Consider the following 15,955-nt stretch of genomic DNA (forward strand, 5'->3'; position numbering starts at 1 on the left):
TCTTGCGCATCCACCTCAAACGAACCATGGTAGTTGTCTGCCGGACCCCACCACAGCCGCACAGCACAGTGACTGTGTTTTTGAGGGAGTGGGAGAGGATAGGTGGAGTGGGTGGGTGGGTGGTTGGGGGGTTGATGTTGGCCCCAAGCCCTCAGGCGCCACCCCAGCATGTGCCAGCCGACTTCCCTTCTTCCGCCAGGAAAGTGGTGCAAGTCACACCTGGGGTCCCCCAGCCGCGAGGAGCGGTTTGATGGCGAGGCGTTCGGTCGGTCGGTCGGTCGGTGCCTTGAAATGTGCCCACCCTCACCCACACAATAGTCTGTGTTGTTAACAAAACTTTAGGTGATAGAAAGCCTTTGTCATTGTCCTGTCTTACCTCATAGGCACGTCCATGCATCCAGGCCCTTTTGTGTAACTGCATAGCTGTAACCTATCTAGTCTGTATGGTTTGACAGATGCATAAAGGGCTCCCCGTCTCGTCTCTGTTGAGGCAATATGATAGATGAGTGAAGCTCTCAGCTTATAGTCTATACCAGTGTCTTCTGAATGGCCTCAAACTGCAATGATGTAACCAGACGTAATGTATCGCTGAGCCTGAGTGCACCGTTCTCTTGTTCACCGTGGATTTAGGTCAGCAGTGGCTTAGACGTCAACTCTTATACACAAATTTCAAGGCTAAACAGTGGGTCGCAATCAGACAAATAATTCCCTGCATTTGAAATGGGAGTAGGGAGCCCTTCTCAAAGAAATGGCAACTGAGGCAAGCATCACTTATGATGGGGCCTTCCCCTTAGGAGATCTGCCAGCGAAAGGGGCACTCACACTGTGAATAAGATTAGTCTGCCTCGGAGTGTACAACGTGCTTACGCCACTTGACTTTGAATCAGGTCTGATTTTTTTTTTTGTGTGTGTGGCATCGCCCCGGTCGTGGGCGCATAATGTGCTGGCTGGGTTTTTATGCGACGGCTGTTATGGGAAGCTGCCGCTCGTCTGCATGCGCTTGTGCCGCGGATGGCGAGCGGCGCTCAGGATAAAGCTGTAAGCTGCTTATGGCCGTGGAGGGCTGCGATTACAGGGCCCACCGCCGCGGAGGACACTGCCATCGGAGGAGTTTTAGGTCAGCGCCTTTGACACCTTTGTACCCCCAGAAGCGCTCTGTGACACATCCTGCTGGACCCCTCTCTGACCCTGGCGCAGGGTCTGCCTCTGCTTCTGCTCGTTTGCCGTTTGCCCGTCTGTGTGCTGTGTGCTGTGGCCATAGGGTATCAGACGTCGGTCAGGTGCTGGTAGTTATCTGCCCTAACAGGGGGCTAGGCTGCTACCTGGACAGACTATAGACTTTCTCCTGCAGTGTTGGTCCAATTTACTGAGAGCTCTTATCTGTGAGATAAGAGAACAGGTTGCTAATTTGCCTTCCTTTGAAGCTTTAGAAATCAGCAGTGGACTGGAATTGTCTCAGGCTAAGGGCATGTAGCATTTTATATTACAGGACTAAAACAGTAGCCCTGACTGTAATATATTATATTCATCTGGTAGCAAGTGTTTTTGCTGGTGTTTTTTTTTATACATTTTATACATTGTGCTTATTGGTCAGTTTCGGAGAACACAAAGCAAACTGAGCTAGCGTGTGTTTTCTTTGATCTAATTCATCGATTGTTTTTCAACAATTCAGTTTGCAGAGATGTGACCAAGTGCCACATGGCTTTTTGATGTGTAAAGATTAGCACTAGACCTCTGATGGACGCCTCTAGCGTGTCCCCGTCCCTCTCAAGCTGGGCGGCCGTGGCCCTGAGCAGCGGGGGGTGGGGTGGTGGGGTGGGGTGGGGTTGGGGGGGGAGTGCGGCTCCGCTCCGCTCCGCTCTCACAGCCTGGCCTGCCCCAGCCCCGGAGCACAAGAGCCACGCTCAGCCTGTGCCAACCCTCTTGGCCTGCAGATCTGGTCCTGGCCCACGACTGCCTCTGCGGTAAAGGCTTTCTCAAGAGGCAGCTGGAGAGCAATCTTATGTGGTCTGGGAGCAGGGGAACAAACTTTTTTTTTTTTTTTTTTTGCTCTCTAAAGACTCAGGGATAAAGGGGCCAGCGGAACACCTGCACAGCCTCGTCTCGGATAGTGAACACCTGAGCAGATTGGAGGCAAATCAATTAACGTCATTGACACTGCCAGTCAGGGCAAGGAGGCAGGTATGGAGCCTCTGTTCCCTCTTTGTTCTCACACAAAAGGGTCCCCAACATATTCATCTGAGAGTAGGGCAGGCTTTGTGCAAACCGAGTCCAAATAATGAATCATTGTTTAATCTAGATAGGGCTCTCTATTTGTCCATCTGATATTGCCTTGAATGTATACAAGCTGTTAATATGACTACCACTTAAGTAACCAAGATTGGTTTCAGTGGAAGCAGCTGACTGCTGCAGGTAAACCCTGGGATGTCGTTGAGTAACGTATTGTTTGGCGGGTAAAGGAAGCTCGTGGATAAGAGCGTGAGGTTGCGATGTGGCTTTGGTATCGTGCAGGAAGCACATTTAAGGGCAGCCTTGATAAAATATCCGTATCGAGTGTTTGAACTTTCCTGGCAGAGTTCCAGCTTGCCCTGTGCTTACTGTCATACATGTATTTTTGTTGTCGTGTGTGTGTGTCGGTGAGTACGTGTGTGTGTGTGTGTATGTGTGTGTGTGTATGTGTGTGTGTGTGAGTGTGTCTGTCTGTTTGAGGATTTAGTCATTAACAATCAAGTCAGTCGTTTGTACAATTTAACTTTAACGTTTGAAATAATGGGTTGAAAAGTGAAAAGTGAGCCCAATGTCTTGATCAGCGAGACCCCCGCTCTAATCTCCTGTGTTCCTCTCTCTGTTCTGCCGTAACCCAGGAAGAGTTCTCAACCGGTTCTCTAAGGACATCGGCCATCTGGACTCCCTCCTTCCGTGGACGTTTGTGGATTTCATCCAGGTGAGTTGCACCTTGGCAGATTTTTTTGCCTGCCACTGCTGCCCGCGTGGCGGAGGCCATTTCATGCCTGGCTAGGCCTGCTTTGTGGCCCGGCTCTCCTAATCTGGAAACAATTACTGTAGGATTAGCGGCCCGCGCGGCCCAGCGCCTGCCTGCACAGATTTAATAAAAAGTGCCGGCGCGCCACGTCGGCCGAGGGGGTGTGGCCTGTTGCCGTGGCGGCCAGGAGCGTACAGGAAGAGCGTACGGGCGGGCGGGCGGTGAGGGGCAAGCGGTGGGCAGACGGGGGAGCGCGGGGAGCAAGGTGTTTACGGCAGGGGGACACAGGGACGGACGTGCCGGAGGGACGGGGAGGGAGACGCTCAGTCAGTGGGGACAGGGCTGCTGGGAAGCTGATACAGGAGCTGGAGGAGGTGGGGAGGCCACTGAGGCATTGGCCTGGAACTTCTGAAAGATGACTGCTCCTTCTCACACCACACGTCTATTTTCTTTTTCTCTCACTCTCTTTTTCTCTTTTTCTGTCCCTCTCCCTCTCTTTAATTCTTAACGTCTTCTTCCCCCTCTCTCTGTCTTCTCCACCGTTGGTTGGCCAGCCTTAGGGCCCAGCGTGGCACCTGGCCAGCTAACGTTACCGAATGCCACGGCAACACCAGCAGCAATCATCTCCCACGATAAAAGCGGGCGAAGATGAGCTGGCCCGCGTACCTTGCGCCACAAAGGGGGGAATGTTTGCCGCACAATCAGAGGTAGAGCAGCAGGCGTGGCTCCTCAGCCGGGGCCAAAGAAAAGAACAAAGGCGGGCTGAAAATGAATCTCCCCGCCACAATGCCTGAGTGATGTTTGTGGCAGATACCAATCTCACGCAAGACAAAGGCCATCTTAAATGGTGAAAGCACAAAAGATCATATGCACAAAGGGGTTTTCTCTGTTTCTGTGTGTGTGTGGTTGGGAGCCATAGCTTTAATAATAAGGTGCAAAATGCACAAGGGAATCAAAAGTGAGGAGCAGGACTAGAAAGTCTCGTCTGAAAGTAGGATAGGAGGTCAGCTCACAGAAAATCAACAATTTGTATGATTTGTATTTACTAGAGAAATGTCCAAAATGTGCTACTTTTTTGGGTTGGCGGTTTTGACCGTCCACTGTTGAATGTTAAAATATGTGCGTTGGCACTTTCAGAGGATTTTGGAGAGATGTACTCTGACCAGACCACATCTTTTGGCCTTTTGTGTTGTGCTGTAATGTATGTCAGCCGTCTCCACATTTCTGCATGTTAATAGCACTTACAGACAGAGATCAATGCTGTACCTATGCTACAGTTTAGCTTTTGCTGATTTGAAATGACTGGTGAAAAGAAGCACGGAACAAAGCCAATTACCTCAGTCTGTGTACTATATGTACGGTGGCACATTGTTTATGCACAATGTGCTCTTTTGCCGCAATAGAAATCATGGGGCCATTGTGCGCGGGACAAAAGTGGCCTCATTTGGACAAAGTGCTTTTGTTTGCCGCCCATTCTCTGGCTTGTTTGCAGGTGCCTTTTATGGAGCCCTCTTTAATTCTTTCAGGAAGGAAGATTTTCCCTTCTTTTTATGAAGGTATTAGCTGGACAGAAAGGCTGCTGATCCTGCCCATTGTGGTGCTGTTCGTGCAGGGGACATTTTCCAACAGTCATTGTTTAAATGGTTGTCAGGGAGAATAAAGTGAAACTTCATAAACAATGCCCCTAACTGCTCTATCTCCCACAGTGGGGAGAGGCCTTTCTCTCTGTGTGGGGATTTGCATCGGAGCCACACTCTTTATGCTGGAGTTAGCACTCCACAGTTCTCCAGAGCCCCCGCGCAGCCCTAATGGGGGTGAGTCCTTCAAGTGGGCAGAGGCGGCCTGTTACATCCCAAAGCCATATTTCTTCTTTCCCGGGTCTCGTTTATCGCCAATTTAGGATATTGAAAAAAGTGCCCCGGCTCTCCCCCTCTTTATGTAGGGCGGACAAAGGCAGAAATGTCAATTAAAAGCACCTCAGGCACTGGGAATAGTTCTCTTTTGTCTGGACTTGACCTTTAAATCCTAGGTTGTGCTGTGCTGTCAGTGAGTGGGCCTTAAAGGGTGCGGAGACAATCGAGGGAGAATCCTGGGGTCCGCTGGGGCGGGGTGCTTGAATGGTAGGATCCCCCTGTGAGAGCTCTTGACCATGCCCCACCGCTGACTGTGGGGTCCCCACTCACTCCGCACCATCACGCCTCTCGTCACAGCTGCTAGCACTGCCATCTGACACCCACCCTCCACCACCGCCGCCGCCAAGTCAAGTGACCAGAAAACTTTTTGAGCGGCAACTCTTTGGCACACACACACACACACACACACACACATGCATATTCACCTGTGCTGGTGCTCTGTCACATTATGCGGGGGAGAAGCTATATTACGGTGTTGGTAAGATGATCGAGCGCTAGCCTCCGGTCATTCACCATGATTTATCTGCTTGGCATGTCGGGGAAGAACAGGGGGCGGCTTGTTACAGAGGCGGTCTGAAGACGTGCACATGTGAGACGGCCTTTGTTTGGGGGAACACTGGCGGGTGTGACTGTGTGTGTGAGTGCGCTTTGTCCCGCATTGTGTCGCCGGGACTCTCCAGTCAGACCGCGGGGACATGAGAACGGCTGACGTAAACCTGCAGAGGAGAGGAGCGGGATGGGGTTTCAAGCATCCCTCGGCTGCCTGTGGCACACTGAGAGCGTGTGTGTGTGTGTGTGTGTGTGTGTGTGTGTGTGTGTGTGTGTGTGTGTGTGTTGCTGTGAGTGTGTGTGTGTGTGTGTGTGTGTGTGAGTGTGTGTGTGTGTGTGTGTGTGTGTGTGTGAGTGTGTGTGTGTGTGTGTGTGTGTGTGTGTGTGTGTTGCTGTGTGTGTGTGTGTGTGTGTGTGTGTGTGTGTGTGTGTGTGTGTGTGTGTGTGTGTGTGTGTGTGTGTGTGGTGTGTGTGGTGTGTGTGTGTGTGTGTGTGTGTGTGTGTGTGTGTGTGTGAGTGTGAGGTGGAAAAGAATGCCCCTGCTCCAGGCTGCACACATACCATGTATGTCACACAAGACACTGAAGAGGAGGCCGCCCCGTGTGAAACATATATGTCACTGGTCATTGTGACTGAGCCATTGTCTGTTTTGGCTGAGAGAAAGAGGACAAAATAAGCAAATGATAGAGATAGGGTATAAAAAGAAGGAGGGAGTTTGACTTTTTTTTAAATGGAGATTCATGTTGTCCATCACTAATTTGTGTGTACGTGTCCATTTATTTTTATCAATGCTTTTTTAAGCTGTATGTTATCTTCTTATCACACCCTAGCTGAACAGAGAGGCACTGACCTCTTAACTGTGGCCTAGTTATGGTATGCATCTTTGCATACTCCTGCATCCATTTCTGTGTAAGAGTGTGTGTTTGTGTTTGTGTTTGTGTTTGTGTGCGTCAGTGTTTTGTGTTCCTAAGTAACGTGAGCTGGGAGCTGTCTCAGAGCCTGGCTCTCAGCATTGCTGCCTGCTTCCTCCTTATCGTGGTGGTGATGGGTACTGGCCCCTGGTGAAAGGCTCCTAGTGTCTGTGTGGTCCGGCGCTGGCACCGCGGCCCGGCTCCACATACCTCACATAAGGCCAAGCCCAACTGGCCCACTGGCACTGGCCGGGGCCGTGTGGAAACCCGGTGCCCCTCAGCGCATGGCCAGGTCCAGCCAGCCTGACCGCAGGGGCGAGAGCTGAGCAGAAATCACACCACAGACCCCCAACAGAGACCGAATTAAAAGAGAGGGCCAGATTAAATGGCCCTGAATGTGTTAGGGGATACAACATGAAATAAGGGGATAGCTTTGTTCCTTTGAGACCTTTAGAGCCGTTTCTTCCTGTGCTGCCTGACATGGTGGAGAGAGAGAGAGAGAGAGAGAGCGAGAGAGCGAGAGAGAGAGAGAGAGAGAGAGAAAGAGTGTGTGTGTGTGTGAGTGTGTGTGTGTGTGTGTGTGTGTGTGTGTGTGTGTGTGTGTGTGTGTGTGTGTGTGTGTGTGTTGTTGTTGTGGAGGCATGTAGGTACACAGGGTCTGAGGCAGCTGTGTCTCCAGTGGGAGGTTTGTGATTTATAAGAAAGAGAGAGAGAGTGCATTTCAAAGCCTTTCTCTTATTTCCAAGATGGGGGTGGAAATCAGCAGCTTGACTGAGCCCAAATAAGTGACTTCTCTTACCTTTTCACAGCACACAAAGGCCTAATCCTGGGACTACTTGAGCCACCAATGTAGACAGTGACCGAGACCACCGCAGAATGTGTCAGGCCCTCCTTGCGGTATACAAAAAGCACATTGACTGCAGCTTTATGAAGTGAAAATGGCCCAGAAAGGGAAAAAGTGAAGGAGGTTGTCCACAGTCATTTCTCCCAAAGAAAAGCCTCAGCATCTGGGCACTTGGAGCCCAAAGAAAGGGCCAGAAACCCAGGAGAATGGTCCGGGTCACTCCCTTTGTGGCCAGCAGAAAGTGGAACGGCCTCCATTTGTTTCAGTACCACTGACCCCTATATTTTATTGTGCCACCCTGTCAGGGAAAGTGTGTGTTGTTTGAGAAAAAGGACCAAAATTCCAGCGATGACAGGATTTTTTTTTTCTCCCTCTCCCGGCTTCTTTTTCTTTCTCTTTTTCACTCTCTCTAGCTGTCGTTTTTTTTTCCCCCTCACTTCCCGTTTTGTTTGAGTTTTTTTCCCAGCGGTGAGTCCTCTCAGCCCCGGCGTGCACTGACAGTGCGTAAAGGGAGGATGGAAAAAAAAGAAACTAAACGAGTGGAAGAAACACACAGCCCGCCCCCCCCCTCTCCCATGTCCGGGGCGAGGGAAATGTTTACGTTCCGCCGCTGGAACAACAGGCGTTATCAGTGGCGAGCACAAATATAGTAATTAACTTCAATTTTCTGAATTTATTTGGACATCAAAGACCTGATTGGTATCATCTACAAAATAAAGCCGTTAGGGTCAGTGGAGATGTGAATGGCCTTAAACTGCAGCGGTACACACTGTGTGCCTGAATGGCTGAATCGCATGCCAAACAGAAGCTGTCTTTTCTTGCTCAGCAGCAATTAGAGGTAATGCTTTATTTACACTGTTTACATACAAAAGCTTTTATGCACTTTTATGTGCAACAGGCTTTGGAACGGGGAGTTGTCTGTTCCTGTGGGGGATCTAGCTTGGGTGGGTCATGTGACGGGGGGGGGGGGGGTCCAGGGGGTCAGGCTGGCTCTAATCACTCCTCATCAGTGCATGGTGTGGGTGGGGTTCTTCTGGGATTCTGAAGTGATAAGCGGTGGCGGGCCAGGCAAACGGATCACATCAAACAAGGCCGTGGCGACAGGGGGGCTCCAGAGAGCAGCGGCGTGGCGGCGGAGGCAGGACTTCTCTGGAATGAATCCTGCCGGGAGTGCTTCCCCTCGGATGACCTGCGCTGTCCGACACCCCTGCCTGACGCACGCGGGCCGCCATTACGGCTCTGAGGAAAGCACCCACCCCTGGTCTGAAACCTACCTGTGGTCTGAGATGACTCCTCTGCCTGGGCAGAAAGGCAGTTTCACTCATGTGTAATTCAAACTTTTTCAGATATTTACATTTTGTCTTCAGTATTTTATTTGGAAGACAATCCTCTCACCTTTTAGTTCAAATGTCAGGTCTTCATTATTCATTTAGGATGCTAAAAGTATCGATACAGAACTAGGCATGTTTGCCTATACAGGTCATGTTCTTAGCCAAGCCCACAATAACCTTCTCCCTCGTGGGCCAGGGCTGAAGCTTGTGTAGTGTGAAATTCTGCAGGATCAGTTGTGCTAGGTAGGTTCCCCCGCGCGGCGCGAGCTGCTTGATTGTGCGTGCTCCACTGCAGCAATCCCAAGCCTGGTAATACCCTCTTATCTCTGCTGTAAACCCAATTGAGGAGCTTTTCATCATGAAACCCACACTGAAAGTGATCATGCTTAAACGTGTGCCTAAGCACCTGATAACATCCGTAATTAAGGTGCTAAATTAAATTTTCATCTCTGAAGGCTAGTGTGAGACCATTGAAAGTAACATGCTGATCTCAATCTCTTGCCTCTCAGAAGCCCATCTCGTGGGTTGTCTTTAATTTCAGGGTTTGGGGTTTCAATTTTATCAGTCATCGAATGGATGTGAAGTCTCTAGCAGTTCATATTTTGTGACTCGGTTTTTTGGTGAGGATGTTTGTTTGGGAGAGCTTGCACGTGATTGAAAAATCTCTCATTAATCTCTCATTTATAACCATTGATGGTATCTGCCGTGTTAGCTATTGGGGAATTAAAAATATGTTTTGAAAAGATTTTGTATGGAAGTGCATTTAAGAGACACAAAGTGGTGACGTTCCCTTATCTTGTAAATTCCAATAATCACTATAGGCGAGATGCAGGCTAAGTAGTTGACGCTGATCAGCTGATGCATGTGGCTGTGTGTTGTCAGTCCTGTCTGTGGCAGGCTGCACATGTTGCTGTGCCCCAGTGCTGTGTCACGGCCACTGCCTCAGGCCAACCCTGGCCATTCAATTGCAGCCCGTGTGGGCAGTGGTCTGCTTGTGTCATGTATCCATTAGCAGAAGTGACGAGTCACGGTGTTATTGAAGCTGACTTGCGGCTCCTGTGGGACCTCGGCAGACACCACTGTGTGGTGTGAGGTCATGGTGTATGAAAGTGTGTATTCATGGCCCATGTGGTCATGGCCTTAGTTCACACCTGGGAAAGGTAAAAGTTAACCTGGGGTTGTAACCTTAAGCCAGGGCCCACGGTGTGCTGATGGTAACCGCAGAGGAACAGCAGCTCAGGAACAATTGTTCCACCGCCACAATGACCCTTGTGGCCGTGTCAGTCAACACTGATTCATCTTGTCATGTACTTAGCCCTTATTTTTAGAGCTTTCGCCGTGGAGCCCGAGAAATGGAATACTCAGAGCTCACTCATTAGCTGAACTGAAAGCCACTCACCAAAGAGGCATTGTTGTCTGTTCTCTTTTGTGCTTGAATCAGCAAGTTCTGGAAAGTTCTGCTGCTGTCTATAGCATATACTTTAGCATGAAGCACTTCTGTCATGACGCCTTGTTTGTGTCAGACTTTTCTATGTCAGACAGACCCTTTGAATCAAAACTGTCAAAATGGAATGATTATGAATACTACATTTTCAGCATAATTGTCTTATCATTGTTTACATCTGTGTTTTGTGTTCATCTCCATGTCTATTTCTGTGTGTGTGTGTGTGTGTGTGTGTGTGTGTTTTGTCTGTCCAGGTATTTCTGCAGATTGTCGGTGTAATCATTGTTGCCGGTGTCATCATTCCCTGGATCCTCATTCCCATAATTCCCCTGCTCGCCGTCTTCCTGTATCTGCGGCGCTACTTCCTGCGCACATCGCGAGACATCAAGCGCCTGGAGTCCACAAGTACGAAGGCCTCCGCTCTCTCTCTCTCCACCAGAGCTCTGCACTCGTCTGTTTTGAAAAGCGAGTGAATAGAGAGAAAAAAAAAGACGAAAATGCAAATGAACCATTGAAAAGCGAGACTGGGCCATTAGCATAAAAGGCCAAAGGGTGGCTGTGGCCTAAAGTTTTGCCCACACACAGTCTCCTTGAGCGCTGCAGGTTCATGACACCCAAGACAAAAGCAGAAATGCCAGTGGGCACGGCCAGGGCATGGGAGGCAGCGGTGCATCCTCCTCGCTCTGAGCAGCCATGCCAAAGGCCCAGGCCAGGGCTGAAGACGCTATCAAAAGGAAAATGTCCTTGCACAAACCCAGCCTTCATTCTTTTGTGTTTGGCTAATTGCTAATGAACAGTGGGAGCAGACTTGTATTCCCTCTTTCCCCAGCCTTGTGTGTTTGGCTGTAGAGGAGATAAAGGGATACTTCACCCAGAAATGTGAATTCTGTCATTAGCTTCTTATGCCCGTGGAACCGCGCATTAAGGTTGTTGTTTAGGGGATTTCGATTTAGATAGCAGAATGTTTTTTTTATTTGTGCGCGTAATTCTTTCTGCGCATTAGGGAAATGAAAGGTGGCCGGTTGTCTCTGGTCACTACCAGTCTGCTGGATGACTGCTCCTCTCAGAGAGAAACCTTTTGTGGCAGAATGAGGGCTATCTAGCAGAAAACCTGCTGTGAAATTCTGTTTTCTGTCTTTGTCACTGTGAACCCTTCTCACTGTGTTGGCCTTGTGTTTGTCATCAGCACGCAGTCCAGTCTTCTCCCACCTCTCGTCCTCCTTGCAAGGACTGTGGACCATTCGTGCCTTCAAAGCCCAGGAGAGGTTCCAGCAGATGTTTGATGCACATCAGGACCTGCACTCTGGTCTGACCCTTACTAGCTGTGTGTGTGTGTGTGTGTGTGTGTGTGTGTGTGTGTGTGTGTGTGTGTGTGTGTCTGTGTCTGTGTCTGTGTTGGCGCCATTCTCAGTGTGTGTGCCTTTGAATAGATAATATGCTATTGAATTGTACTGAAACCTTTTTATGTGAACTGCTGTCAAAAATGCGTTTCATGTGTAGAAATGAATGAATGTGTGTGTGTGTGTGTGTGTGTGTGTGTGTGTGTGTGTGTGTGTGTGAGAGAGACTGTGTGTTACCTAGTCCTGTTTTACAAATGTGAGTTCACGTGCCGTGATGTGAAACTGTGTCCTGTCTGTCAGAGTCCTGGTTTTTATTCCTGACCACCTCCCGCTGGTTCGCCGTGCGTCTGGATGGCCTCTGCTCGATATTCGTCACCATCACCGCCTTCGGATGCCTCTTCCTCAGACACGGTAGGCACCCGGGACACAAGGGACTAACAGTGAACACAAGAGCGGGCTGATGTGCTTGAGTGGCTGTGTGGAACACGTGTGGCACTTTATGTCTGCCTGCTCTCTCTCTCTCTCTCCGACAGACCTGGAGGCGGGAGGCGTGGGCCTGGCGCTGTCCTACGCCATCACTCTGGTCGGGATGTTCCAGTGGGGAGTGCGACAGAGCGCAGAGGTAGAGAATATGGTAAGAACCACAAGAGCACTAGATCCTCTGGGTTTTGACCATGTTGTTATATGATCTGATCTTTACATTTTTGTTATTATTACTTTGTCATTGAGGTACAATGTGTTTAGAATTTGTAGACTGCAGATAGATTATATGCGTCTGCACGGTCTGTGTACCTTTAATATGAATGTATTAGTTTCGTATAATATGTACTTGTATGGTGATATCCATGTCCCTTTCATTAGACTGGCTGTAGGGCCGTTTCAGAGCAGATATAACGAAACAGCTGATAATACTGAATACTGACTGGATGACATGTCATGTGTCTGTTATGGTGTCCAGATGACTTCAGTGGAGAGGGTTGTAGAGTACACGGAGCTGGAGAGTGAGGCACCCTGGGAAACCCAGAAGAGGCCTCCGCCTGACTGGCCTCGGCAGGGCTGCATCACCTTCGAGCAGATGAACTTCTCCTACAGCAGGGACGGGCCCCTCGTGCTGAAGAACATCACCGCCACCATCAGGCCCAACGAGAAGGTCAGTCGCTCTTTCAGCCGGTGCATCTTCATTCAAAGCACTGTCTATTGCATAGGTAGGAGATTATCATACCCATTTTGTGCGTTTGCCAGATTAAGGTGTTAATCATTTCAATCCCAATTTAAATCTTATGCCTTATTGTCATTCATCCTTGGTGGTTGTGAGCCCATGCTTCTTTGCCTCCTTTCCAATCAGAGGTGTGTATTTATAGCCAAGAAGGTTGCGTGCTCCATCCAGAGCATTGGCCCCTTGTGTGTCTTCTAGGTACACGTGTGCCCAGTGCAGATAGTGACCTCTGTGGCGTTGGTAGGCCCTCCACATTAATTATCTTCAGGAGTTGACAGTGCTCCTGCTGAGTCCACATGTTGCTGCCGACACCCTCTCCTCTCCTCTCGGAGGCCTTGCCAATAGTCTTAGGGAAATGCATGCACTTTTAATATTCTGCTCGTTGGTGGAATTGAATCAATATGTGTGTAGAAGGTGTAATGTTGCTCCTTTCCATATGATGTTCCCTCCCCAAAATCAATTATTTAAGCAACTTATTATTGTGCTAAGAGATCCCCCCTAGGAATATACAATTTATGATTCATGGAATACATATAATGTAATTAAGAGCGCTGGAGTGGATCCATTTGGTCTCATTAGCAATATGCCAAGCAATGACAGCTACAGTATGTGTTCACAATATGAAAGGAAACATCGCGCAGAGAGTGCAGCCGTATAGAAAGCGGTATAGAGTGAGGAGGAGAAACAAACGGGGCAGGGAGAAGGTGGAATGGTAAAGGAAACAAGACGACACCCCAGAGGAGAGGAGAGGAGAGGAGGAGAGGAGAGGGGGACTGAAGGCTGAGATAAAAGGGCTGAGTTAGTGAGCATTTAGCATGGATGCGCTTGGCCAGGGGCGGCTGATTTCACAATGGATGGGCTGATAAATAGAGGGGCCGAGGCTGAGGTGGTGGTGGTGGTGGTGGTGGTGGTGGTGGGGAGGGGGAGGGCCCTGGGGAGGGATCCCACTCAGATGCTGTTGGGCTTTAGGGGCTTTGTGCAGCCTGACAGTCCCTCACAGGCCTGGGAGCCACTGGGAAGCCTGCTCTCAGACACCCCCAGATACACACGGCTATCTCAGAGGTCCACTGCTAAAATAATACCATCTGACCCCAGCCAATGGTATAGGGTAGGCTGACGTAATTGTGGCCCAAGTCTTTTAAGAAGACAGGCTTCACATATGCAGTTTTTTCTTTTTCTGAGACCATTCTTGATTGATAGTGTCTGATTTGTTTGTAAACAAATGAATACTACAGGATGGTATTACCAGAAAGGTATGGCATGGCATCTTCAAGGGTTGCACACATACACTCATGTAGTTTGATTCAACATTATGCTCTTTGATAAGTGAGACCATTCTAGTGATATGCCATCTGTACACAGAAATGTTGGTGTTAGGTTAGGTTAGGTCACATGGTGGGGAAAGCACTGACCTTACAGGCAGGGAATGTTAGGATTAGCGGTTAGCTTTCTTTCTGTTCTGTTTGTTTTGTTTAAGTTGCGGATGAGGAGGGTCTCAGCTGGAAAAGTAAAAACCCATAGACAACGCAGTTTAGCAACATACCTCTCATACCATGTCAATGGGGACAACAGCATAGTTATGAATAACTCTTATATTAACCTATAAGAATATATAATAATATAAATAAGGTACCCTTTTTCTGACAGTGTATGAAAAATGTGAACAATGTCTTACCAATGGTTTGAATATCACAGACACAGAGATTTGATATCCATTTGATATTCATCTTTGAAAGTCTCCCTCCCCAACATTTTCATTTTACTCTAACAAAAAAGGCAGTAGATAACTCCAAGATTCTTGGATTAATTTGCCTTCTTCTGAGTCTTTTGTGTGGCTTTGTTAGCGCGCTGATTAGCCTGCCTCTGCTCTCTGGGTCTTCTGTCAGAGTCACATTCGCACAATATACGGCCGCGTACGGCAACTGCAGATTCATGCAGAACGCAAACGATAGCACCCTCAGAGGATGCATCATCTGGGGCCACGATAGCATCTCATTTCTGTGGCTGAAACTCGCAAACTCTTTTGCCTTTTTTTAATGTCAGATGTCTTTCGGGGTTGTCTTGTTAACAAGTGATGCGCTGATAGGAGCCAGAGACATCAGCATGTCTCCAGTGTCAGAGAGGAGCTGGCAGGGGGAGAGAGGACTGACGGATGGGGGCAGAAGCAGTGAAGCTGCAGTGAAGCCTGAATGCACTGCACTGGGGACAGGAGAAAGTGGAACTTCTCCGAGGAAAAGTGCTGGAGATTGCATTAGCCACAAGTGTACAGCAGTACATACATACACACATTGATTATCTCTATACGGTGCTCAGTGAAGGAGAACAAGCGGAAAACAAGCTTCAAATGATTTTATTTACGCTTATTCACTGGTTATAGTGAAGAGGTCAGTGTTCTCTGAACTAGGGGTGCACTGGCATATTGATCTGAGCATGCATTACAACTAAACCCTCCCTTCCTGTGTTGAAGGTGGGCATTGTGGGCAGGACGGGCGCGGGGAAGAGCTCTCTCATCTCGGCCCTCTTTCGCCTGGCAGAACCGCAGGGCAAGATCTCCGTCGATGGCATTCTGACCTCCGAGATCGGCCTTCACACCCTGCGCCAGAAAATGTCCATAATCCCACAGGTACTGCTCCCCACTTTGAGTTTGTTAAAACTTTCTTTCATGTTGTTTTGAATATTGATTTTTTTTTTTCAAGAAATGTAAATATGGGGCTGCTAGGATAGTGATTTCAATATAATATAGTGTCGAATAGAAGAATATAGAAGTCGAATCTTTCATTTCATTTAATAGTCTCAAAACACGAAGCAAGCACAGGGTTTTTTAACAATTGATGTTTATAAAAGGAACTCACTCCGAGAGATGTGAGCGTAAGCTGTTAATGTAAGCGGATATGCTCCCATATGGATGATGAATCCGTGGCCTTCCTCAGGCAAATTGTTCGGTCTTTGGCAGGTGAGCTTCCAAAGTGTCATACGACACCTAACACCTTTGTACGTTTTGGCTCCTTTTCACCTGGGCCTGTTTGTTTTAAGGAAGGGGGGAGAAAAGGGGGATGAGGAGTATTTCAGTCTTAACTTACTGTAGGGGGTTTCTGAAAGTGAGACAAACGGATGCCTTGAGACAGTTTAACTTCATTTCCGCTCATTGAAACTGATAGTACATTAAGAAAATGCCAGCCAGGGGGTTCGTGTCAGGAAAGTGGAGGGAAGAAGGCTCCCACGGCTGTATTGGGTTGTGAGGAGCTCCCATAACTGACAGGAGATTAGCCCCCCCTCCCCCACCCCCACCCCCTTCCTCAAAGGAATGGGGAAAAAAGTGAAAGCTGCTTTGGAGAGTTTTTGCCACTTCCCCTTAGATTGCTCATTTGCCATTATTTACCGCAGTAGGAGTTGTTTAGCATTTGAGAGACTGCAGCTGAGATTT

The 15,955-nt window shown here is 48.8% G+C and overlaps 1 protein-coding gene across 5 annotated transcripts in view; it reads left to right on the forward strand.

Annotated features, from left to right (window-relative positions):
- LOC105898117 (ATP-binding cassette sub-family C member 4-like) overlaps positions 1–15,955 on the forward strand; it is a 39,120-nt gene that overhangs the window by 13,493 nt on the left and 9,672 nt on the right. For all 5 annotated transcript variants that reach the window (XM_012825120.3, XM_031560369.2, XM_031560364.2 and 2 more), the window contains 7 exons: positions 2,865–2,944; positions 10,230–10,380; positions 11,162–11,281; positions 11,616–11,726; positions 11,849–11,949; positions 12,274–12,465; positions 14,999–15,154. In XM_012825120.3, the coding sequence (XP_012680574.1) occupies positions 2,865–2,944; positions 10,230–10,380; positions 11,162–11,281; positions 11,616–11,726; positions 11,849–11,949; positions 12,274–12,465; positions 14,999–15,154 (911 nt within the window). The remainder of the gene's footprint in view (positions 1–2,864; positions 2,945–10,229; positions 10,381–11,161; positions 11,282–11,615; positions 11,727–11,848; positions 11,950–12,273; positions 12,466–14,998; positions 15,155–15,955) is intronic.

This window comes from Clupea harengus, chromosome 2 (assembly GCF_900700415.2).
Source record: "Clupea harengus chromosome 2, Ch_v2.0.2, whole genome shotgun sequence".
Lineage (NCBI taxonomy): Eukaryota > Metazoa > Chordata > Actinopteri > Clupeiformes > Clupeidae > Clupea > Clupea harengus.